Raw genomic sequence first — 22,682 nt, forward strand, 5'->3', positions numbered from 1 at the left:
GCATAACTGGCACCGACCCTGTCCTTCCTTTGCCACTCACCAAAGGCCTAGGCATTGTTATCATCTTCTGAGTCGATAAGCCAACCGACTGAGGAACCAGGAGTAGCCACTAAAACGTCATTTTCTTCACCTTGAATGACAACCGAGTGCGCACGAATGGCTTGATGGAACAGCGACGACTCGGAGGTCGGCTCTCGCGCCCATGAGAGTCAAAGAACCGAGATCGCCCAGCCTCACCAACAATTAGTTAATGGTATGATTGGATCGTCAGCTGTTGTTATCACAAAAGTGCTCCTCTGATTTGGCAAGATAAGGAACGAGATCGGTATTGGTACAGATGAAGGATCCCATGTCTCCCCCACCCCGCATGTTCAAGGGCTAATGCGGGATGGACGCATTAATCGACGTCCCTGTTACAAACAGCATATCAACTTTTCAGATCTGACTTCGGCGGTCGCCTAGTCAAAACCTCAGCCGGAAGCCGCTATCTGGGACCAATCGCATCAAGAACGCTTGTTGTCCACATGCAGAAAACAAAAACCAACGATCGTTGTAGTAGTTTTGTCGGGCGCTCCATTTTTGTGGAAGAATTAATGTTGCATCCCGGCAGATGGATCGGATCGAACAATTAAGCGAGTGATAACCGTGTCTCATTGTTTGATGTAATGGTGTTCTCCCCTTTCAAGAACTTGAATCTCATCCCCAGTATGGACTTGGAAAATGTCAGATTGCGCGGGTACTAGTTGTAGTCCTAAACAGGCGTTGTGAGGGTCGCCATCATCAATACACCGGAAGGACTTCAGGGTCTTGTCTGGTTCAGCTGGATGGCGTTCCGCGGTATCAGGATCGACATTGGGAAGTCGGCATCGTACAGTGTGACACGCGCAAACAAAGACACGATGCCCTATCTTGATCTTCTTCCAGTCATCTTCATCGTAAGCACTCGGCCCAGAAACCACAATGTTGGCTCGAAACCTCCTTGCCGAGAAACGGGGAATGTCCTTTTGGACTCTGCCCGCGACGTCACGAACGGAGGCAATATTCAAGAGGTGTACCGGATAGGCATCGGCAAACCCTACCACCGCTTGATAGCCCAGCTCATCTTTCCTTGGAGCACACCGGTAGACTTCTCGATAGCTTTGGGGGTCGACTCTGAATAGTGTCAGGGGATTGGTGACACCCAGATAGGTGCGAAAGTCATCGGGGACATGAACTCCAAGATTAAGCCAACTGGGAGCATCCCGCCAGATGGTGACCTGCTCGATGGGATAGTTGTGATCCTCTGGAGGGATCAGGGGCACCCGAAAAGATTTCTCCGGGTCCATGAGTCCTATCCAAATCAGAAGCCTCACAAGGTCAGAAAGAGGTCCTGACGGAACGTAGGGATATTTCACTATCATGAATCCTTTGTCCGCTGGAGACGACTTGGCATGGGCTGCGTCTGGCAGCCAGATCTCTGGCTTGACGTGGACGAGTTTTTCGTAGCCAGGCTGGCGCTGTGTCCTGAACGTCCATCTTGGTTTCTTCTCCTCTTCAGGAGCGTCCTGTCGCGTTTGTGGCTTCAGTAATTCGGCGAATGCGAACTTTCTGTCCCACAGAAAGCCTGCCCTGTCAACGTCGGCCACGTCCAGTTCCACAGGAGCACAGGATTTGATGGGATGCACGAAAAGAGCCTTAACCTTCCATGCCGTGTCACCTCGAGTACCGGGTGGCTGGGTGTATTTGTCGTCGTATTCGTCCGTCATATTCGATGCGCCACGCAGGCCCAATCGTCTGTAGCCCTTGGGCACTTTGCGCAACCTCCATGCTTCCTGCAGGCATATCAGAGTAATGGCTAGCAGCACAGGAGGAGCGAGGATGGCGAATTGATCCATAGCCGACATGCTGTTGGTGACCAAGATTGTTCTTGGACGAAGTCAATTAGCAATTAGTGTTGCTCGCTGGGCTTCCAGTTTGATAAAGGTTGTCCGCTCAGCCGTAAGCTAAAAAACAACCAGCGTGTCTTACCTACAGAGGAGGTATACTCATCTGTAGCTGATCTGAACTGGAGACAATATCGACCCGGCGATGGATTGGTAATGTGCTAATATTCAACTTGAAGTTGGTGCCTCGGCTTTCGAATGACCGTCATCGATTGGTCTCCAACAGTCAAGGATACGCGGTTGGTGAAACTTCGCGTCATTTGAATCGACGCGACTTTCTACCTCACACACCGATCAATGTAACAAACAATCTTCCCCTTCTCGCTCGCTCTAGGCACGACGAACAAGAATCATCCATCGACCAGAGCATACTAAGTTTCCTGGATGCTCCGAAGGACTTTGTCTTGTTATGAGGCGGCGCAATAGTAATTGTTGCTCCTCCCGCCGCAGCTAGTACTTGCTTCAACTCGACCCTTCCTCAGCCAAACTTGAACGCACAAGGTACAGGAACTACGTCGAGATCTAGAGCCAACATGTCTACAGGGGCCGTGGCTCAGCATCGACATGGAGGACCGGGATGCCGATACAGACATCCACAACTTCTCCAATTCGCCCTCCCAGCATCGCCTGCCGACCGTCTCTGGCATCGAAGCCCTCCAGAGCGCGTCGGCTAAGGCACGAGGCATCCCTTCTGGACTTCCCGCCTTAGACTCGCTTCTTCCACCAGGCGATCTCGCAATCGCGACTCCAGGAATCCAAAGAGGGCATGTGACCGAGGTTTTTGGGCCGCCCGGAGTAGGGAAGACGACTTTCGCACTCCAAGTGGCCATTAACACCCTCCTCTCGCCCATAGACGATTCCCATGTGCTTTGGGTGAATACAGGATCGCCACTAATAGAGGAAAGGATGCATGAGTTGCTACAGGCGAGCCTGGAAGGAGGTAACAACACCACCACCAATGACGCCTCCCCCGACTCTTCCCTCCCGGTTCTTGGTGATGCGAAATCACTGCTCCAGGACAAGTTCATGTATCTCGAGGCCTCCTCGCTACCTAGAGTTCTGACGCTGTTCTTGCATCCAACGCGGTCCTGCCCGTCGCCAAAGACCAGCTTAATAGTCGTGGATGACTTGTCCAACTTGGTGTTGGGCTCGTTTACGAGAAACCCGAAAACACTGAAATCTTCCGCCCCTGCTGCCGTCAGGGAGAAGATGGAGAAGAGGGCTGCTGGGAGACGGTTCCGAGTCATCGAGAGTCTCGCTGCTGCAATGTCCAAACTTGCCGCCCTCAAGAGGCTCTCCGTACTGGTGCTGACGAATGCAACGATGAGCTTCAAGGTCGGGCATAAGGCCACCTTGAGACCCGCTTTGTCCAGTCAAGCATGGGATACGGCAGTCCATACGCGGATCATGATGTACCGCGATTTTCCGGACGACGAACAGGAGGACGAGATGGCTGACCTCGAAACCCGAGGCTTGCGCTATGCTGAGATCCAGAGAATTGCACGCAAGGATGTCTACAGAAGCCCCGTCCCCTTTCTGGTTTTGGGGCGTGGAATCTGCCCATTGACGAGCGGCGTCCAACAATACTCTACAGTACCCGACGTGTTGGAAGGGCCACTGCCGCAGACCGATCTCCCTCTCCTTCCCGTTGAGTTATCCCAGCAATCTGGGGCGAGGAAGCGCAAAGCGATCGAGATTGCCGACAGTGAAGATGAGCCCGATGATGAAGAAGATGACGACGAACACAGTTCAGCTCTGGGCGAACCCGAGCTTCCAAGGATAGTTCTTCGAGGAGGAAACACAGTCCAAAAGCAAGAGGAGATGATCCTTGACGCATACGAACTCTCTGTCCTGAGGAGTTACAGATATGCCAGCATTAGGGGATCTGAGGACGCCCTGGGTCCGTACTCTTCGTCAGTGGAGGAAGAGGGGTCTCATGTTGAAATCCAAGATGGGGAGGCTGATGGGTAAAGAGAACACCGCCGAAGCGGCCATGAACAGTTCGATGCGGCTTCAACGATATTGATTACATGGGGATTGACGACGGAACGAGCACATACAAGGTAACACGACCAATCTCTGATGGATTATGCCTTTTCAATTACCGAACATGCGCAATGGGCGCTTCCTGAACAAATCCTGTCGTGTTCCATTTCTTTATTCTTTCATATATCCTACACCAAAAAAGCCAGAGCGGAGATTGCAGTGTTCGGCTTTTCGCCGTTTTCGGTTCCGCAACATCTATGCTCTATGCGCCACAACGGACTCCCCTGTCCGTTGCCGGCAAATCCATTCAATATCAGTCATCCGCGACCACTCTCCATAGATGCACCAGCGCCGAAAATCCACCCATAGATGCTCGCGGTTCTTCGTCGTCAAAATGGGCGACAAATGACCCGAGTCCTCGCTCATCGGACGAGCCTCTGTCGCATGCTGCGGGTCTTGCCATGCCTGCTGTTGAGCATCGCGAGTTGGAGAGCAGGTGCGGCTAATATGTGTCGACATGGACTTTCACAAAATGTTGCAGATGAATTGACCAAAGGCCCCGTCTTCAGTCATCGTCGTCGTCGTGATCCCGGTCCTTGTCCTTGTCCTCTTTCGACTTCTTCAAAGCCTCCTTCCATAAGCCGTTGATTTCGTCTGCGTTAACATTGGGGAAGACAATGTCAAACACTTCATCGTACCAGTCGACAGCATGGCCTTCGATGCCTTCTTTGATGTTCTACAAAATAGTCAGTATTTTCCGGATGATACAGAGAGGAACGATAGGGGAAACTTACATCGGGCAGCTCGCACCAATCACCCCAATTATCCTTAGGGAAGAGAATTTTCGAGCACCCTGCTCTCCTAGCTGCAACTGTTTTCTCTCTCAACCCGCCTATCCTGAGGACTTTACCCGTCACGGTCAGTTCGCCAGTCATAGCCAGCGAAGGATTAACCTGCTTATTCATGGCTAAACTCAGCAGGGATGTTGCCATAGTGATACCGGCCGATGGCCCGTCCTTCTGAACAGCACCTTCGGGACAATGCAGGTGGATTTTCGCATGGTCAAAGAAGCGGTTCTCGGGGAAGCGAGTAGCCATGACGTGCTTGGCAAATGAATACGCAATTGACGTTGACTCCTTCATAACGGCTTTCAGATTGCCCGTCCGCTCAAAGCCCGGTCTGCTGGAGCGTGACAGTGCAGACTCCAGGATGGACTCGACATAAAGAGCTGCCCCTCCCATGCTCGTCCAGGCAAGCCCCATGGCGACACCGGGCGGCGTGGTCTCATAGAGACGGTCAGATGTGAAGACAGGAGGGCCGACATAGTCTTTGAGGTTATCCTTCGTGATGGTGACATGCACGGAATCTGGCAGTTTCAGTGCGACTCGAGGCTTTTCTGTGGTCTCTTTGTCGATGTTCTCTGGGGTATCCTTGACATCGGACTCATCCTTTTTGCTCTCTTCCAACGCCGCTTTTCCTTCATCGGTCAGGGCCTCTGACTCGGGTAGGGCTTCCTCACCCAGATCCTGGATAATCTTTAGAGCGGACTTGCGGAACACTTTTTCAATCTGTTTTTTGAGGTTTCGCACACCAGATTCGCGGCAGTATTTGTTGATAAGTTCTTCGATGGCTGATTCATCCAAGTTGACGTCGGCGTCTTTCAGACCGGAAAGCTCCTTTGCCTGTGGGGCGAGGTATCGATCTGCAATGGCCTTCTTCTCGTCCGCAACATAACCACTCAGTTCAATCATTTCCATGCGATCAAGCAAGGGTCGGGGGATAGTATCAGTCATGTTCGCCGTGCAGACGAAGAGCACTTTGGACAAATCGACGGGGACATCCATGTAGTGGTCCAGGAAGCTGGAGTTCTGCTCGGGGTCGAGTAACTCGAGCAGAGCGGACGCGGGATCTCCTTGGTGGCCACGGCCAATCTTGTCCACTTCGTCGATAAGAATGAGAGGATTCTCAGTTTGGCACTTCTTCAACGCTTGGATGATTCTACCTGGCAAGGCACCAACGTAGGTCCGACGATGGCCCTTGATCTCGGCAACATCCGTCAAGCCTCCGACACTGAAACGGTAATACTGTCGGTTCAAAGCGCGTGCAATCGACTTGCCGATAGATGTCTTTCCCACACCAGGTGGGCCAACAAAGCACAGGATCTTGCCTTCAACAGTCCCACGCAGCTTGCCAACAGCAATGAATTCCAGTATTCGGTCTTTGACATCTTTCAAACCATAGTGATCCTCGTCGAGCACCTTCATGGCATTCTTAATGCCAAAGTTCTCGGCGCTTCTCTGGCCCCAAGGTACCTGTGTCAGCCAGTCCAGGTAGTTCCTTGTCACATTGAACTCTGATGCGGCAGGTTCAAGATGGGCCAGTTTATTCAATTCTTCTTCGAAAACTTTCTTGACAGCCTCCGGCATGGCCAGTTTTTGAGCCTTCTCTTTGAACTTTTCCACCAGTTTGTCTTTGCCGTCAGATTCAATGCCCAATTCTCGTCGAATACCCTTCATTTGCTCCATGAGCCAGTACTCACGTTGCCGTTTTTGGATCTTGCTTTCAACATCCTTTGAGATCTTGGATTGCAGTTTCGCGTTCATTAATTCCTTCTTGAGGACGACCAAAGCCTTGTGCAATCGTTCCTCCACATTCATAGTCTGAAGTACGTCTTGGAGCTCATCCACCTCACCAGCAGAGACTGCCGCAGCAAAATCCGCGAGTTTGGCAGGCTCTTCAATGACATTGCCTGCGGACTGCGAAACACTGAAATCGGAGATCTGGTCCCGGAAAAGTTGGTTAAGGCTCGCCACCTCTTTGAAGACGTTGACTATCTCTGAGGTGAGAGCTCTGATAACATCGCTCTTTTTATCATAAGGAACTTCTGTCAAGTTCTCCACATTGACAAGCGAAACAGGATACTTTCGAAGGAAGGCTGTAGGTTCGTACACGCTCAATTGAGAGGGTTGCTCCTTGGCTGGTTCTTCAAAACTGGCAACAACGTCCCCCTTATTCTCAGCAGCAGGTTCAGCAAACGACTTGCTCTCTTTTACAGGCTGCACTTCGACGACGGATGCGCCTTTCTCAGAGCCGGTGGAGGGAGGAATCAAAGCCGTCATCTTTATCCGGCGATGAGGATACAGCACCGCGGTCAAGCTATGCTCGTCACCATGCACGGGGAATGCGCTAGTGATCTGGGCAAAAACACCGACTTCGTGGACATCGTCCGGTTTCTCGATGATATCCTTATCAGCACTCTCGTCCTTGAACAGGAATGCGCCCACGTATGGCTGTCCTCTCTTCATCATCTCCGTAATGGCGGCCACCACATTAGGATCTCTGATCGTGATGGCCTTGTAGAAGCCTGGGAACAGGGGACGTTTCGCAATTGGAATGGCCATGACTTGAGGGTAGGTCTCCGGTACAGTTGGCTTTGATATTTGGGTGCTCCGTCGTCCTCGTCGGGTACCGTCTCCTCCACTCGATGGCTGTCCAGACGCCGGTGATGATTCGCCACCATTTCCTCCTGCCGCTGTAGGCTTTGCCTGGCTAGGAGATTGAGGTATAGGTTGAGGTTCGGACTGGGGCTTCTTCGACTCGACGGCATCCTCAGACCGGCTTGCTTCATCCTTCTCGTCTCTTGTCTTTTTTAACTTCTCTTCAGCTTCCTCGGTCGAAGTCACCGGATCATCCTCGGGCGGTTTGTCTTTCCGCCGCACTGGGTGAGAAGAAAATTGGCGTATTTGTAAGCCATGTCGGGCAGTGATGGCACAGGCGGAAGCAGGCTGCCTAGCGGTCGCGGAGGAGAAAGCATGCCTTTGGAAAAGATGCCGTCGACAGTCACTGCATAGGTTTCGCTGACTGCTTCGGAGCGCAAGCCTCCATGGTAGACTTTGACCACGGAGCATGCTCTGGCAGGAACCGCGTTTCGGGTGGTGGCGGGCGATGGGAAGCAACCCGGATGGGCTGGGCTCAACTTCGAGGAAAGGAGGTTCCGGATAGTAGGATTCCGGAGAGGGATAGAGTGAGGAGGGGAGGAGGATGAGGATAGATGAGAAGTGACTGGCACGGTAAGATACAAAGTGCCCGTCTTCAAGTTGTGCACCAGCAGGCTGCACCGACACTCGCCATCCCAGAGGTCTATCTCAGAGTGTACCTTACTAAGGTTCGGGTGCTGAACTCATCGCGCCCAAAGAGGCAACTGCGGCGAGCGGAGTTAAATTTTGCCCAAAGAGCGAAAAGCCTGGAACTTTCTGACTCGCGAACGGCTCCATGCGGACGCTCTGCATCCATACCTAACCTAACCAGCTATTCAATGTTCATGACCTTCTGCTTTGCACAAGTTCATACTCTGTCTTAATGTACATACGACTCTGTTTAATACCACCTCGATGAGTGTTGCAGGGGTAACGTGGGCCGGTGCGGCTCCCCGAATAATCAGAAGTTCGATACAATGCCCTCGACACTGCAGTAACTTTACTCGCAAAGCTCAGACGCGACACTTATCCATTCCGATAGCACCTCGAAGACCGTCGTCCAGGCGCCCTTCTCCTTGCGAACACATCCGTTCGTTCTCCTCCACACCCATTTTCCATGCGACCAAGGATCCCTACCAGACGCTCGGTGTCGGGCGTGATGCCTCCGCATCCGAGATCAAGAAGGCCTACTACGCCCTGGCGAAGAAATACCATCCGGACACGAATAAAGACCCGGGCGCCAAAGAGAAGTTCACCGACGCTCAAGCAGCGTATGAGCTGTTGAACGATCCGCAAAAGAAAGCTGCGTACGATCAATTTGGTGCCGCTGCATTCGACCAGGGTGCTGGGTTTGACCCGGGCGCAGCAAGCGGTGGCGGACATCCCTTTGGATCCGCTGGCGGTGGAAATCCATTCGCAGGGTTTGGCGGCGGGTTTGGAGCAGAATTTAATTTCGAAGATCTGTTTGGCGCATTCACCGGGGGCCGTCGCGGACGAAGAGGCCCCTCTCCGTTCCAGGAGGAGATTCTCGTGGGTGATAACATTGAAGTCCAAACGAACATCTCTTTCATGGAGGCGGCGAAGGGTGTGACTAAGAACATCACTATCACTCCGATGGTCAAATGCGGTACATGCCACGGTGACGGTTTGAAACCGGGCGCTCAACGACAAACTTGCAAATCGTGTAACGGTACTGGCACAAGGGTTCATGTCATGCAAGCTGGTTTTCAGGTCGCTTCCACCTGCACTACTTGTGGTGGTACCGGCGTGGCGATTCCCAGAGGCTCTGAATGCAACACCTGTTCAGGCTCTGGGGTTGTTCGACAGCGGAAGACAATTTCCGTGGATATTCCTCCTGGTGTTGAGGACGGGATGAAGTTGCGGGTTCCCGGTGCTGCCGACTACCCTCCGACGGGAGCGACATCAAACCCGAAGATCAGATCTCAACCCGGCGACTTATATGTTTACATTCGGGTGGCGCCGGATGCTCGGTTCACTCGCAATGGGGCCGATATCCTTTATACGGCTTCGGTTCCGGTCACCACTGCGATATTAGGAGGAGAGGTCACCGTTCCCACACTTGATGGAGAGGTGAAGGTCAAGGTGCCGCCGGGCACGTCGACCGGCGACCGGATCACGCTAGGGGGAATGGGTATGAAGAGGCTCACTGGACGCGGCGCTTCTTCAGGCGACTTGCGCGTGGAGTTCAAAGTATCCATGCCCAGGTCACTGAGCACTAACCAGAGAACGCTCTTGGAGATGCTGGCTGATGAGATGGGGGACAAGACGGCGAAGAGGATCATGAACCTGAATCAGTTCAAACAGTAAGTCAGCAGCTCTGGTTGAGCGCCAAATTGCTTATGCCATACAGGGACAACACGACGTCGAAGCCATCGAATAAAGCAGCAGACCACAAAAACGAAGGATTCTTCAAATCAGCGTGGCACAAGCTCACACATCAACATGACAACTTGGAGCCTGAAAAGGATGGGAAATCCCAGGACAAGGAAGATGACGAGCCTAAAAAGGCTTCCGGATCTGGATAACGTGGTCATGTTCACAAATGCCGCTGTTCAACACGCCATTTATCTTGGGTTTTCTACCGCTTTGGCAGCCTCTGGTTGCTAAGCGCATGTCTTGATATGAAAAAAGATTATTCTCCGTGGCATATATGTTGTCACTTGCATTAGCATGGGTTGGGGTCAAAAAGGTGTATTAGTACAGGTTCATATTTGGAGTGCATGATGAAGGAAAGATACCCATCAACTCAATGTAGAACAGATGAGCATTGTTCCAGCAGAAAGGCTTCCTGGAAAAGAAGCCATGTTCAGTAGTACCTACAGTATCCTGCCAGTGTAGTAGATGGTAGAGAAAAGTCTCCCTATGAGTTCAGCCTGATGCCCCACGTGATACGGAGGATGGGGGGTCACGGTGTCTCTGTCTGTGTCACTGGCATCATCGCTTCGCTTCCCCAAATCCGTGACCATCACAAACCCGCGGCCTTGACTGCGCTACACAACTGAACTCCAGGCGGCTATGTATTGACGACCATTTTGCGCTGTGCCGGTCTTCCCCTATGTGCACCTTTTGTTGTTAGCGATTTCGCCTTCCTTGTCCTCCTCTCTTCCATATTGACCGGTTTGGGCGTCCGGCGGCCTTCATTGTCGTCAGGATGGTTCAAGCGCCGATGCTGTCCTGCCCGCTTAAGCAGACCAACGAGATCGACTGGGTTACACCGTTGAAGAACTACATCGCAAACAATTATGGTGATGATCCGGAGAAGTACTCGGAAGAGACCCAAACGTTGCAACGTCTTAGACAGGACATGCGAGGTGCCAGCAGCGATTCTGCTTCCGGACGGGACCTGTTGTACAGATATTATGGGCAGCTCGAGCTGTTGGATCTGAGGTTTCCGGTCGATGAGCAGCATATCAAGATCAGTTTTACTTGGTAAGGCAATGTTCCGACACTTCGGGCTCACAGCTGACTTGATTCAGGTATGATGCCTTTAGAGGCACACCGACCTCCCAGCACTCTCTAGCATTCGAGAAAGCGTCCGTCATCTTCAACATATCCGCCGTGCTCTCTTGCCATGCAGCTGCGCAAAACCGTGCCGAGGACAAAGACCTCAAGACCGCCTACCACTCCTTCCAAGCATCCGCCGGAATGTTCACGTACATCAATGAGAACTTCCTTCACGCCCCGTCCATCGACTTGAGCCGTGATACCGTCAAAGCCCTGATCAACATCATGCTGGGCCAGGCGCAGGAAGTATTTCTCGAGAAACAGATCCGCGATGGCAAAAAGCCGGCACTGTTGGCGAAACTCGCCGCCCAGGCACAATTTCTATTCAGCCAGGCCAGAGAGGGGCTCGAGTCCGACCATGCCCGTGGTGTGTTTGAATCTTCGTGGTTAAAACTGATTCAAATCAAGACATTTCACATGGCTTCTCTTGCAGAATATTATCAAGCTTTGACCGAGGACGAGACCAATCTTCAGGGCTCTGCCATTGCTCGCTTGCAGTCGGCAGAAAAGTCCAGCAAGCAGGCGTACTCTTATGCAAAGTCCTTCCCCTCCTATCCCTCGCCGGAGTCGCGATTGGGTTCGGATACTGCTTCAAGCTTGCAAGCCATTACACGAAGGCAAATGGAGACTGTGCAGGAGAAGCTGAGCACGTTAGTCAAAGACAACGACTTCATCTACCACCAAACCATCCCAGCAGAGTCTTCATTACCTCCTGTCACGAAGCTGCCCGCTGCTAAACCCATCCCTCTTTCCGATCTCTATCAAGGGCAAGACATTCAGAGGATTATTGGACCCGACATCTTCCAGAAAATTGTACCAATATCAGTGACCGAGTCGGCAAGCATGTACGACGAGGAAAAGGCTAAACTGATCCGATCAGAAGCTGAAAAGGTGGAACAGGCCAATGGTGAAATGGCAGCCAGTCTGGACTATTTGAAACTCCCCCACAGTCTTAACGTGTTGAAAGGCGGGCTGGATCAAGAAGCAGGTGTGGACCAAGACTTCATGCGGTGGTGTCAGGAGATCGCAAACCACCAACCATTCAACTCTGCTTTCGAGCAGCTTCAAAAGGACAAGCAGGCTGTTTTGGACAGTCTGGCCAAAAGCACAAAACAACTCGACATGGAAGAAAGTGTCTGCGAAAAGATGAGGTCCAAGTACGGCGCGGATTGGACCCAGCAACCAAGTTCCCGCTTAACGTCAACGTTAAGAGCCGACATCAAAAGCTACCGCGATACTGTGGACGAAGCAGCCACGAGTGATTCACAACTGCTCGCCACGGCACGGCAATACGAAGCCGATTTCGAAGAGATGAGGAAAGCTGCCGAACAAGGCGAGACTGATGTTTTGTGGCAGCGAGCCATGATAAATGCTCGCTCGGGCTCCAAATCAACAAAAAGTGCCGAAGAAGGCTCACTCCTGGACGAGGACTATGGTGAAGGTGGACTGTCGGTTGCGGACCAGATTGCAAAGGTTGAGGATCTACTACGGAAACTAAACCTTGTCAAACGTGAGCGTATGCAAGTCTTGAAGGATCTCAAAGAGAAAGTCCACACAGACGACATATCGAATGTTCTCATCCTGAACAAGAAGGCGATCGCCAACCAAGAAACCCAATTGTTCCAAGCAGAATTGGAGAAGTTCCGTTCGCACCAGAATCGCCTCATCTCGACGGTCCACAAACAGTCTTCTTTACTGAAGGAATTAACAAAGACTTACGGCGATCTCCTGCAGGACAAACGAGTCCGTGCAGACCAGCAAAAATATGATGCCTTGCAGCGGAGCAAAAACAGTGTTCTAAGCAAATATCGGCGGATTTTCAATGCTCACGAAGATTTGATACAAGGCCTCATGCGAGCCCAGGCCTTCTACAATGAGATGCGGGAAAGCGTCGACAGTCTCGAGAAGAACGTGGATTCGTTTGTGAGCAACCGCAGAGCTGAAGGTGCACAGCTCCTCCATCAGATTGAGCAGACTAAGAATAGCTCTGCCGATGGCCAGGCTGCTGCGGAGCAGAAACGGATGCAGGAGTTAATGAACAGGTTATCAATGGAGCCAAAGTCGGCGTCTCCCTCACAGACCGAAGGTCCCAGCCTTCCGCCCCATCCACCATCTATCAACGCGGGCAGGTCTCCCGTACCTCCGTCTCCATCATATCCTACCGCGAACCCTGATCCACGGTTCACCATTCCACCCCGTCACTCACCGGCGCCGGTTATACCTAATGGGTACTCAAACCAGCTCAAGCCACCTTCACAACAACCCGCAAATCCTTCCCCGGTAGAACCTCAGCATGCGTTCGCCCAGGGGGCAGCCGCCCCCATATCCACAGGCTACAATCCCATGCTTTACCCAGAGAGGTCTACAGCATCTCCTATGCAAGCTGGCGGCCAGCAGCACTACCCCTTTTCGCCTGTGACATCTCCGCCTGGGATGATGAATGCATACTTCCAGCAACAAGCTCCAGCCCAGTCGCAGACCCCAGTGCAGCCGATGAATTTTTCCTCGCCAACCCAATACACCCAACCTCAGTACGGGTTCCCACAGCCAGGGGGTTCGTCGGCCTACCCTGCACCTTCACCACATCCACAACTCCCTCAGTCACAACCTGTTTACCCAGGTTATCAACCATCGCCCTACAACATGCCACAGAACTACATTCCTCCTCCACCGCCTCCCGGCCCGCCTGGTGGGGGTTCTACGACACAATATCCCCCCAATCCATCAGGAGTCTGGCCCAGCGGTCCAGGAGGGTATGCAAGTTATACCCAACCCAGCCGGCAGGCCCATCAACCACAGAATCAGCCGGCACCGCAGCAGCCGCAAGGGCAGGGACAGGTGCAAGGGCAGCAGGAGCAAGATCCTTGGGCAGGACTAAGTGCTTGGAAGTGATTATGGTATGGAAAGGGGCAGGTGACATGACGCAATTGATATAGGCAAATCGAAGCCATGAGACCATGACTTTGTATGGGCACCACATGTGCTATTTTGTTACAGTAGGTGGCACGTCACAATGGGTCTAATGGGTGTTGTGGACGGGATTTCCATGTCCAGAATTTGCTCTTCTATTGCGCTAGAAGTGGAATGGCATGTCTCGTTGTAGCTCACCTACTGCCGCAGGAGGCATCCGCGCTGATTTAAGACACCTTCGAGGCGACAGTATCAGCCAAATGGTAGTCTTATTCCAGTTGTACCGAGCGAGAGCGTGGCGTAAGGAAGATGCTCATCAAGTATCAGTAATGGTGTTTAAAGTACATGGGTATCTCGGTCAAAACGTAACGTTAATAAAATGGCCCAGGATTAGAGACTGAGTGAGCCGAAGGAAGTTATTATTAGATGCGTCAAGTTGAAAAGATGACTCCAGGGCAGTAATATCACTAGTATAAACCATCAGGTGGCAGCCGTGTCAAAGGAATTCTGACCATCCAGGCCGCTGAGCAGGAGATGATATATAACTTGGAAATATACCTCATTATATATACCGATGTTAATGTATGGTAACTCATGATACTAATATTCTCCAATCTATATACTCCCCTCCCCTTTCCCAATGGCCAACGAAGTCTCCATCACATGTGGGCTACAATGCAAAAATAGAGGCCATGGATGCTTGCAGTACAATATGAGTGTGTCACGTACTGTAGCAAGGTGACCACCAACCTACCGGTAGTCTGAGAAGAGGAGGAAGATGGACGAGCAGCCACGGTTTTCTTACACATCCCGGGTCAGGGTCTCGTTTTCGGGTTCCGCGAAAGGTGCCTGTGCCTGTAGAAGACTAACCACTGCACTGCAAGCCAGGACAGAACACTTCCGGCTGTCGTGGCTTGGGTAGATTTGATAGGGCAGCCGGGTCGAGCTCCCAAACTTGAAGCCATCCAAAGTATATGGCGGTCCCATGGCATGAATCAGTGAGTTCAGATCCTGAACTGTAATGGCTACGCCGATTCTCTTCCTGGTGCGACGAAGTACCGAGACGGGCACATTGGTCAAGCACATTCCCTCCACAAAGCTTGAAGGATCCCCCAACTTCTGTGGGGTAATAGATGGGGAAGATAGATGCAGAGGAAACGATTCAGACTTTCCGCTGGAGAAATTTCGGCGCGCTGATGACTTCCAATGTGACCGGATTGGGAAAGCAGAAAAAGATAAAGCTACCTACAGGTAGGTACAGCCGGACAAACTGAGTTTGGGGGACGTTTCAGAACGTCAAGGTCAACCATACTCACCGGGTGAAGGGAAAGTCTCTTGTCTCGAGATGAGGGTGCCTGAACTCTTTTTCTCCTCAGGCTGCAATGCAGTGGACTATTGACTCTTTCTCAAACCTTATAATACTGCGACAAGGATCCATGTCATGACGTCCCTTCAATGGTTGATGGACTAGGTTCGTGATTGAGCCGCTGATTGCACTGGAGGCAAAGGATCAAGAAGCACGGTCGTGCCCATAACCGGTCACGAAGGCACCTTCATGCATTGGCATGAAATGCTTCAGGTCCCTTCCAAGTTTCATCGGGCAGAACCAAATGCGCATCGGTCGGACAGGGTTATCGGGAAGTTCGCGTATCCGATGAGTTGATCATGCCGGCGATGCTCAGGCACCCAATCCTAGGCAGTTTTCGCCCTGAGCGTCGCTTTTTTGACGTTCATCGTCATGCACGCTCTTCTGATAACATATAAACAGACAGCAAAGTTTTCACCCTAGGCGAACAAATTGTGAAATCTTTGATCTCTTTCCGACCGACATGCAGGAGGCAAGGAGACGTCGAATGGAAGGAGATGGAGCCTGGTCCGTCTGCTTGTATCAAGGAAGCCAACGCCCCCGAGTGGCTTTGGGAGTCATAACAAAACGGGGGGCGACTGAATCTCATGAGAGACTGCCAAAGGGCGGTCTGGCCCAAAGGAAGGCCTCGCCGTCAGCGTTGAACTGTCCTCCCAGTATAGACAGCGGCAAAGGGGGAGGGCCGACTCCAGCTAAGCCTTAGCCGGTTTGAATCATGACCCAAAGCCACCGCGAATGCCCTTGTCAGTAGTGAGTGAGGCTGTTCGGTTAGCGAGAAACACATCCGACCTTTTCGAGTGTGTAGAAGACCCCTGTCCAACCACTATACAGCACACAGAAGCGAACAACGCCACTGGCAGCCCATATATGGTGTCACTGGAAATCAGGATGTAGAAACCTACCTATGTGACACACAATGCCACCACGGAGGTCCTTGTCGTCGTTTGACTCGTTAGCGGATTGCGACCTCTCACATCCCGCCTTTGGTGTCTGCGGAACGTGGCCCCTTCGGCCCCGCAATCTAACCGTGGTTGGGGCTGAGCCGGATAAGCAGGTAGCAGTAACAACACGAAGGGAGAAAAATGGTGAGAGACCAGGGGAGAATCAACAAACCACGGGATGCCGTGGCACAAGGCAGTGCTGGGTGCTGGCTGGTCGTCTGGATATCCTTCCGCGCCCCGTGGGAGGTTCAGGGATTGCTCCGAAGAATGCCCAAACAGTGACGTGTCGATAGTGTTAGGCGATGCTGGCGCCCTCGAATGAGAGGAATGTAGCAAGCTCTCCCTGTGATAGTAGAGCTGATCCCTGTCCGTCACACACTTCAGCGGCGCACGGCACGAGGTCCTTGATATCAAGTCGTGGGAGGAAGGTTGCCGAAGCCGAGAGCATGTGCTCTGTCAAGTTGAGCAGCTGGAGACGAGATGGAAACTGAACCACCGGTTATCAAGTCCTTCCTGATAACCTGTCCCTCAACAATCAATCATATAGCAATTTGTCCTTGTCCAGGTAGCGGCATGTGATCCCGGTCGGTGACTCGACTTCCACGGTTCCCCGCGGGAAACAGGCTCGGTGAAGCTGCTGAAACCCCGATCCTTGACGTTTTATTTATCCGCCCCGGATCTATCTCTCCAGTGCCCACTAGTTCCGGTGGGGGCTGCTCGGAGCGGCATGAATACGGGGAAGTTGGCCTATTTGGCGATCTTTTGACTTGTGCCGGCTCGTGCTATTGGGGAAAAGGGGTGGGAGATGCGAGAACCCGAGGGATGAATTTCGTGTCTCGATGGTGTGATGCTGTTGAGCGAAAGACTCGGGCCAGGCCTGCTATCCCTTCGATCCCCCGTAACCCGCTGCTTATCGTGTCGGTGCCAAATATGTTTACGTTGGCGATAGGCCTTTTGCTGGGTTGCAGTTTCATCGGCAACCCTCACGCACGAAAGGAGATTGCGCTGAGACAATATGTCAGAGATATTGGGCACCTTATCTCTCGATCGCGGTGTCGTCACCCAGACTGGGGCTTCGTCTGGCCCAGAGCTTGTGCGTGAACGTGAGCTCGAGCTCGAGCTACGGCTCCGACTGACTGAATTTAGCCATCGGCCGCCGAAAAGACGTAATTTTTGGCGCTTTCAGACAGTCTTCTGGCATCATGAATATGGGGCAGCGATAGGATCGGGCACGAAAACACTCAGGCCTGGCCTGGCCTCTCTCGGCCCACTCACTCATCGCTATCTGTCTTTCTGTCTGTCTGTGGTTTTGGGGGGCGGACACGAGGGATTGCTTACGGCAACCAGCAACAGAAGGAGATCCTCGCTTCACCGGGCTCCACCCCAGTCGATAGTATTGTACCATTGTAGTATTCGACCGCACATCGATAGAAGAGCACTGACTGCCACCGTAGTACTGAACCTGGTTCGACGCTTACAGACTTACATACCCTCGGCCAATAGTCCATTGCCTGCATTGAGCACGGCCGGGAGCAATAGTCGGGTTCTCTTGCCACTACTGCATGTACAATTGTACAGCGTAGAACCCATGCTTCGATAAGCCGACAGGGGCCTTGTTGGTCTGTGGCGATCAGCGGGTGTTCGAAGATGCTGATCTTGCACCATCACCATAAACGATGCCAAAGCCGATCCAATAATGCCGTGATCGTTGCAGAGATGTCGCTGCTGCTCATCTCGGCTGGCACTCTCAGGGCTCAACTGGGAAACATTCCGGGTGCCGGTGTGTAGACTCCTGCAGAGGCACCCAGAACAGAACCGAGAGCAAAGCTGGGGACTCCACGATTGACCCCGTGCTTTTTTCCCTATCTCTTCTTTGACCAAATGCGGTCGGAATCAGCTGCTGCTAGCATCGCAAAAGATCCGGGGAAGGCAGATTCATGAAGCACACTGTCAACAATGAGTAATGCCTCTCCTCTGTCCTCGCAACCGTGTTTCTTACAATTTGTTACACTATTTTATTACTCATCCTTTCCCCTTGCACGCTTACCTACCCTCTCGCGTGATTACTGCGCTGGAGATGCTGACCGTGCAATATGACACCCTCAGAACCGTAGTGTGGGGGAAGGGCGCATTTCGGTGCGCTGGTGGATTTTGAGAGCTGTGTAAACGGAGTGTTCAAGGCGACGACAACGTAGTGTATCTGTCCCTCGACTTCAAGGTCCCCCTTGCCGAGTCAGTTCATCCGTAATCTCACGTGAGCTTGCAAAGCGTACTGTGTATTGTGCCAAAGATTTCTCTCCGAGATGAGGCCGTAGTGTACTTCTCATAGCACCCACGCCAGGTAGAAGGTCCCAAGGTTTGCAGCCTCTCTTGCTGCGCATCTCGACTGTTCATGTCCTGGCAGCTACTTGATGAGGAAGGTACGAAGTTAAGTCATGAAAAAAAAATGCCTCCAGTACAACAAACTCTGTAAACAGACTGATTGGATTATCTGAAGTTACACATGTAAAACCATAAGCTGGCCGTCAATCGCTACCGGGCGATTCTTTGCCTAACCTTGATATCCTCGTCTTGTCCCAGATACATGACCCAAACGCCGTTCTATCAGAGGCAGTCGTACTGCGCGATCAGTTTCGGTTCCGTTTCCTGTCTATACCTTGCTCCTCGCTGTTGTTCTCCAATTGATCCCGTTCAAGCCAATTCTTAGCGCTTCCCCGCTGAGAATCATAGAAAAGAAGCCCCTTCCAAACTCCAGTAAACATCGAAAGTGGATATGTAAAGCAAGGTTACTGTAAACAGTAACTCTAGCCTCATGCCACGGCTAAACGTTGAAAGTCGTAGACGGTGCTGGAAATCTCCACTGAAACCCTAAGGCTACCGGGAAAAATCCCCATTGACTGACGCAGCTGCACTGGAATCACCGGAGCTGATTCCGGGCGGTACACTCAGCATCTCAGACACGCCGATCTTTGGAAGTTGAGGCACAGGCAGTTTACGCTGAGTGCCGGTGACAATGTCGGCGATGGACGGGCCAGAATGCTGTGGTGGCGGAATGTGCGAGTACGAGCCGTCAGCCTGGGGTTCCATGGGTGCGAGGAGGGGCGCGTGTCCCAAAGACAAATGCCGTAGGCCTGGCAGTTGAAGATCGCTGCCAAGCGGTCGCAGACGAGGAGAATGGCCTGGCGTGGCAAGAGGAGTGTGATCCGGAGTTGGCGATATCGATGCGTGAGAAAAGGTGGGCGAAGAAGGAGCAGTCGAATGGGGCGAATTCGGCCTGGATTTCTTCACACGATGGTCGTCATCGTGGGTCTCCTGCGAGTGAGATCTGGACATAGAGTGCGAGATGGCGTAAGCGGACAACGATGGAAGCCGTCCGTTACTGTGATGCGTGCGATGGCTGAACAGGTGGTGCTGATGCTGATACGGTACCCTGGTGATATGCTCATCTCTCTCAACCTGCGAGGCCGCTGTAGCGAGGAGATTGATGTCCATGGCGTTCCGATCGTCACTGCGCCCAAAAGGCCCAAGGTGTGTCGGGACATGCGGACTATGGGTAGCATGTACAGCGAATGAATGAGGCGGCGAAACATTGGGGGAGCCAGCGGCAGATACAGGTGCGGACCTAGGCAGGCTGTTCTTGTTGGGAGGCGGCATCATCTGCGCCTGAGCCGCCAGAACTTGGTTCGAGCCATCTTGGAGTCCGGCAAGGGCAGCGGCGGCGGCAACTTGGTGGGTTTTCTGGTTGCGACGAGAGTTGGGATTGTTGTGGATGCGCGAGTGGCGGGTCAACTCGTCAGAGCGGCTGAAGCGCTTGCTACATCCGGGGAACTGGCAAGCGTGAGGCTTCTCTCCAGTGTGCGTTCGAATATGTCTAGTTTGATGCTCCAAGCGGTGGAAGGCTCGATCGCAGAGAGGGCACTTGTAGGGACGAGGGAGATCCTGTCTCTCCTCAGTGTGCGTATTCTGTGATGCCACGGCAGTGGGCAGTAGGCTGACAGCGGCGGCCATGTTGTCACTTTGCGTGGTCGTTGGAGCACTCGTTGATGAGGCGGGAGTCGGAGCAGGTGTGCTTTGTGAGGACCGCGAAGGCGTTGCAGGTTCAGAAGAAGGAGGAGTTGGATTAAGGAGCGCAGTAAAGTCTACTGCAGACGAAGAGCGTTGCATTCGAGCAAGGAGCGACTTCGTTCCCCAAGATGATCGCTTATCGTGGGGTGAATCAGGCACTAAGTAGGCCAGGCTATGGCGGCGTAACAGAAGACGAGGCGGCAGACCCGGGTTCGGGAGAGGCGCAGGCGCAGGCTGAAGTGCAGGTGAACTTGCAGTGAACTGCGATACAGTAGCGTGGGTGGTGTCGCAGGCAGGGCGCTGTGCAGCGAATGCTTGTGTGTAGTGTGTTGATTCGAGGTGATGTATGGTGTGGTGGTGACCGACTGGGGGAAGGAAGAAAAGAAACAAATGTAAGAGAATTGAGCCGATGTTGGAGAAGGGAGGAAGGTAATTTGACCAGTTGGGTGTGTAGGAGGCTATCCGGGAATGCGGACTGGAAACTGGAGACCGGGGGAGGCAGGGGTCGGGATGATTGTGGTTAAGTTCTGTGCGGTGTTTGGGTTTTTTTCCTTCGCTGGCCGAGCCTGAGTGATGCCGTGCGGAAGAGGAAGCGAGGGCCGAAAGGCGTCGAAATTATTTCCTGCCCTGGGTGCCTGGGTTGGGTTTGGGAATGTGGGTTGTGTCAGGTTGCGTGTGTCAGAGAGGGAGAGTAGCAGTAGCAGTGCCCACGGTCTCTGGTGGTCTCTGTGTGCGGTGTGTGCGTCCGACGCTGTCGTAACAAAAAAGTGGGAGCCACCGAACTGCGGCGGGCGGCGAGATGTCCCTAAGTATCCAGTGGTGCTTATCCCCACTGAGAACGTGCTAGCATGATCCTTATCGGACCACAGCTGGAAAGGGAAGATGACGAGCTGAAGGGGCCTGAGAGTGTCGCTGCCTCGTCCGTCCGTGATGAGTCTACCTAGTAGTTGTAGAGGACGCTCCGGGGGAGGGCGCCAGGACCCGCGGGCAGAGCGATGGCTGCCCAGGATGTGTCAAGGATCGCAGCTCGGCCTCTCTCCCCTCCCACTGGCCCTGGCACCACATGAAAATGCCAGAGAGCCAGTGCCGGCGCAGTTGCGGCTGCGGGTGCCAGGAGAAAGAAGGCCGACAGGCTCAGGCGGCCGCCCACTTTCAGTTTACTGTCCCACACTTCCCCTTCCTCGGCCGTATTTTTTTTTCTCGAAATCTCAACGCACAGCCTTCAATTCTGGCCGATCGGAGCCTCTAGTGGGCGTACTGGCATTGTTTTCGCCCTCGTATCTGTTCTACATGACCTCTACATCCCTGAGGATGCCACCGAAAAACAAGCACCTCACAAGGCGAAGGTGGACTTGGTACCAGGTAGAAGGATGATCCGGGGAAGGCCAGGGTGGCAAGCCAGGCCGAAAGAGTTACGAGCTGTGGTCAATAATGTGGCCTGGAGTGAAATTTTCTCGGGATGATGACAGAGGATGGGCGCCGTTACGGTGACTGGGGCTACGAGGTCCAGGGCCAAGGTATAATTGATCGGTCTGGCAAATAAATTGGAACCGCTCTATCCGCATCAAAAGTTTGTATGAGGGAGATTCAATAATTGAAAGACGATCGGTCTATGAAATGATGCTGCTCATGCCCCGTGCGTAGACGAACCCTAAAGCGCAAAGACCTATACCGCTCTACCTAGACCGCAATGTTGCCGGTGCTTCAGTTCGACTGTAGCAGTTACGGTACCCAGGTATTGCATCTCTTCTGGAGGCATTCCGCGTGAACGTCAAGGACAGTATTTGGCAATCATGGGGGAAAGGCGCGTCACACTGGCAGTCACGGCAAAAGATGGGGAAGGCCGAGACGTACCGCTCGGCACACCTGTCGGCATAGAGTGACTTTCCTCGGCCCTGGCTGTCTCTGTCTGGCGCCTGAATTTCTCAACCGATCCCACCCACGAAAAAGAGTCGGGATGTCTCTGGATGGGACTGAAACCGTGATGCTGCCTCACCATGAGGCAACCCGGTGCATCTTCCGGGCATGCTTACTTACTAGTACAGGTACACATCGTCGATCGTGATAGTCAAGAAATAAAATAATTTGACGTGGATGTTTACAACGAGTGCAGTCATTGGAATGTTCCTGCAGGAGCCCAAACGGAGGTATACACTCTACTAGTCGAGCTTCAGCCTTGACGGTCGCGAGTCTACCTGATCCATGCAGTGGACGGCATCATTGTCAAGGAAATAATGACAACCGTTCCAGATGGCGGGAGCAGCAGCGCCAGGTCTGCACGAAGGTTGATCATCAGGTAATTTGCTGGCGCCTATCCGGCCCTTGTTGGCAGGGCACTTACGCCTGGAAGGTTCAGCTTCGGGCACTTTGTAGGCATCGGATTCTGAGTTTATGGTCGACTGAGAGCAGGCTCGATGCCTATAAGGACAGGAGAGCTAGGCTGTCACAGCCCCGAACTTTCAGCCCATTGCTCCATACCTGTGTACCTTAC

The 22,682-nt window shown here is 52.8% G+C and overlaps 6 protein-coding genes across 6 annotated transcripts; 3 read left to right on the forward strand and 3 right to left on the reverse strand.

Moving 5' to 3' along the window:
- Positions 1 to 650: 650 nt before the first annotated feature.
- Positions 651 to 1,883, reverse strand: HMPREF1120_06870 (uncharacterized protein; the record flags this gene model as incomplete). The annotated part of the gene is made up of 1 exon (XM_009161081.1): positions 651 to 1,883. The coding sequence occupies one exon, from the start codon at positions 1,881 to 1,883 to the stop codon at positions 651 to 653; it is 1,233 nt and encodes a 410-aa protein (XP_009159329.1).
- Positions 1,884 to 2,486: 603 nt separating this feature from the next.
- On the forward strand, positions 2,487 to 3,893 carry HMPREF1120_06871 (uncharacterized protein; the record flags this gene model as incomplete). Its single annotated transcript, XM_009161082.1, has 1 exon — positions 2,487 to 3,893. The coding sequence occupies one exon, from the start codon at positions 2,487 to 2,489 to the stop codon at positions 3,891 to 3,893; it is 1,407 nt and encodes a 468-aa protein (XP_009159330.1).
- HMPREF1120_06872 (lon protease like, mitochondrial) lies at positions 3,750 to 8,044 on the reverse strand. The gene is made up of 2 exons (XM_009161083.1): positions 4,703 to 8,044; positions 3,750 to 4,644 (listed from the first exon to the last, which is right to left on the reverse strand). Exons 1-2 carry the CDS (start codon positions 7,814 to 7,816, stop codon positions 4,474 to 4,476), a joined length of 3,285 nt encoding a protein of 1,094 aa, XP_009159331.1. The 5' UTR covers positions 7,817 to 8,044; the 3' UTR covers positions 3,750 to 4,473.
- A 255-nt stretch (positions 8,045 to 8,299) lies between these two features.
- On the forward strand, positions 8,300 to 9,930 carry HMPREF1120_06873 (molecular chaperone DnaJ; the record flags this gene model as incomplete). Its single annotated transcript, XM_009161084.1, has 2 exons — positions 8,300 to 9,708; positions 9,756 to 9,930. The coding sequence occupies 2 exons, from the start codon at positions 8,300 to 8,302 to the stop codon at positions 9,928 to 9,930; spliced, it is 1,584 nt and encodes a 527-aa protein (XP_009159332.1).
- Positions 9,931 to 10,556: 626 nt separating this feature from the next.
- On the forward strand, positions 10,557 to 13,801 carry HMPREF1120_06874 (protein-tyrosine phosphatase; the record flags this gene model as incomplete). The annotated part of the gene is made up of 2 exons (XM_009161085.1): positions 10,557 to 10,834; positions 10,882 to 13,801. The coding sequence occupies 2 exons, from the start codon at positions 10,557 to 10,559 to the stop codon at positions 13,799 to 13,801; spliced, it is 3,198 nt and encodes a 1,065-aa protein (XP_009159333.1).
- A 589-nt stretch (positions 13,802 to 14,390) lies between these two features.
- On the reverse strand, positions 14,391 to 22,057 carry HMPREF1120_06875 (zinc-finger protein CreA/MIG). The gene is made up of 2 exons (XM_009161086.1): positions 18,400 to 22,057; positions 14,391 to 18,350 (listed from the first exon to the last, which is right to left on the reverse strand). The coding sequence occupies exon 1, from the start codon at positions 20,288 to 20,290 to the stop codon at positions 19,001 to 19,003; it is 1,290 nt and encodes a 429-aa protein (XP_009159334.1). The 5' UTR covers positions 20,291 to 22,057; the 3' UTR covers positions 14,391 to 18,350; positions 18,400 to 19,000.
- Positions 22,058 to 22,682: the final 625 nt, after the last annotated feature.

Source organism: Exophiala dermatitidis (genome assembly GCF_000230625.1).
Source record: "Exophiala dermatitidis NIH/UT8656 unplaced genomic scaffold supercont1.6, whole genome shotgun sequence".
Classification (NCBI taxonomy): Eukaryota; Fungi; Ascomycota; class Eurotiomycetes; order Chaetothyriales; family Herpotrichiellaceae; genus Exophiala; species Exophiala dermatitidis.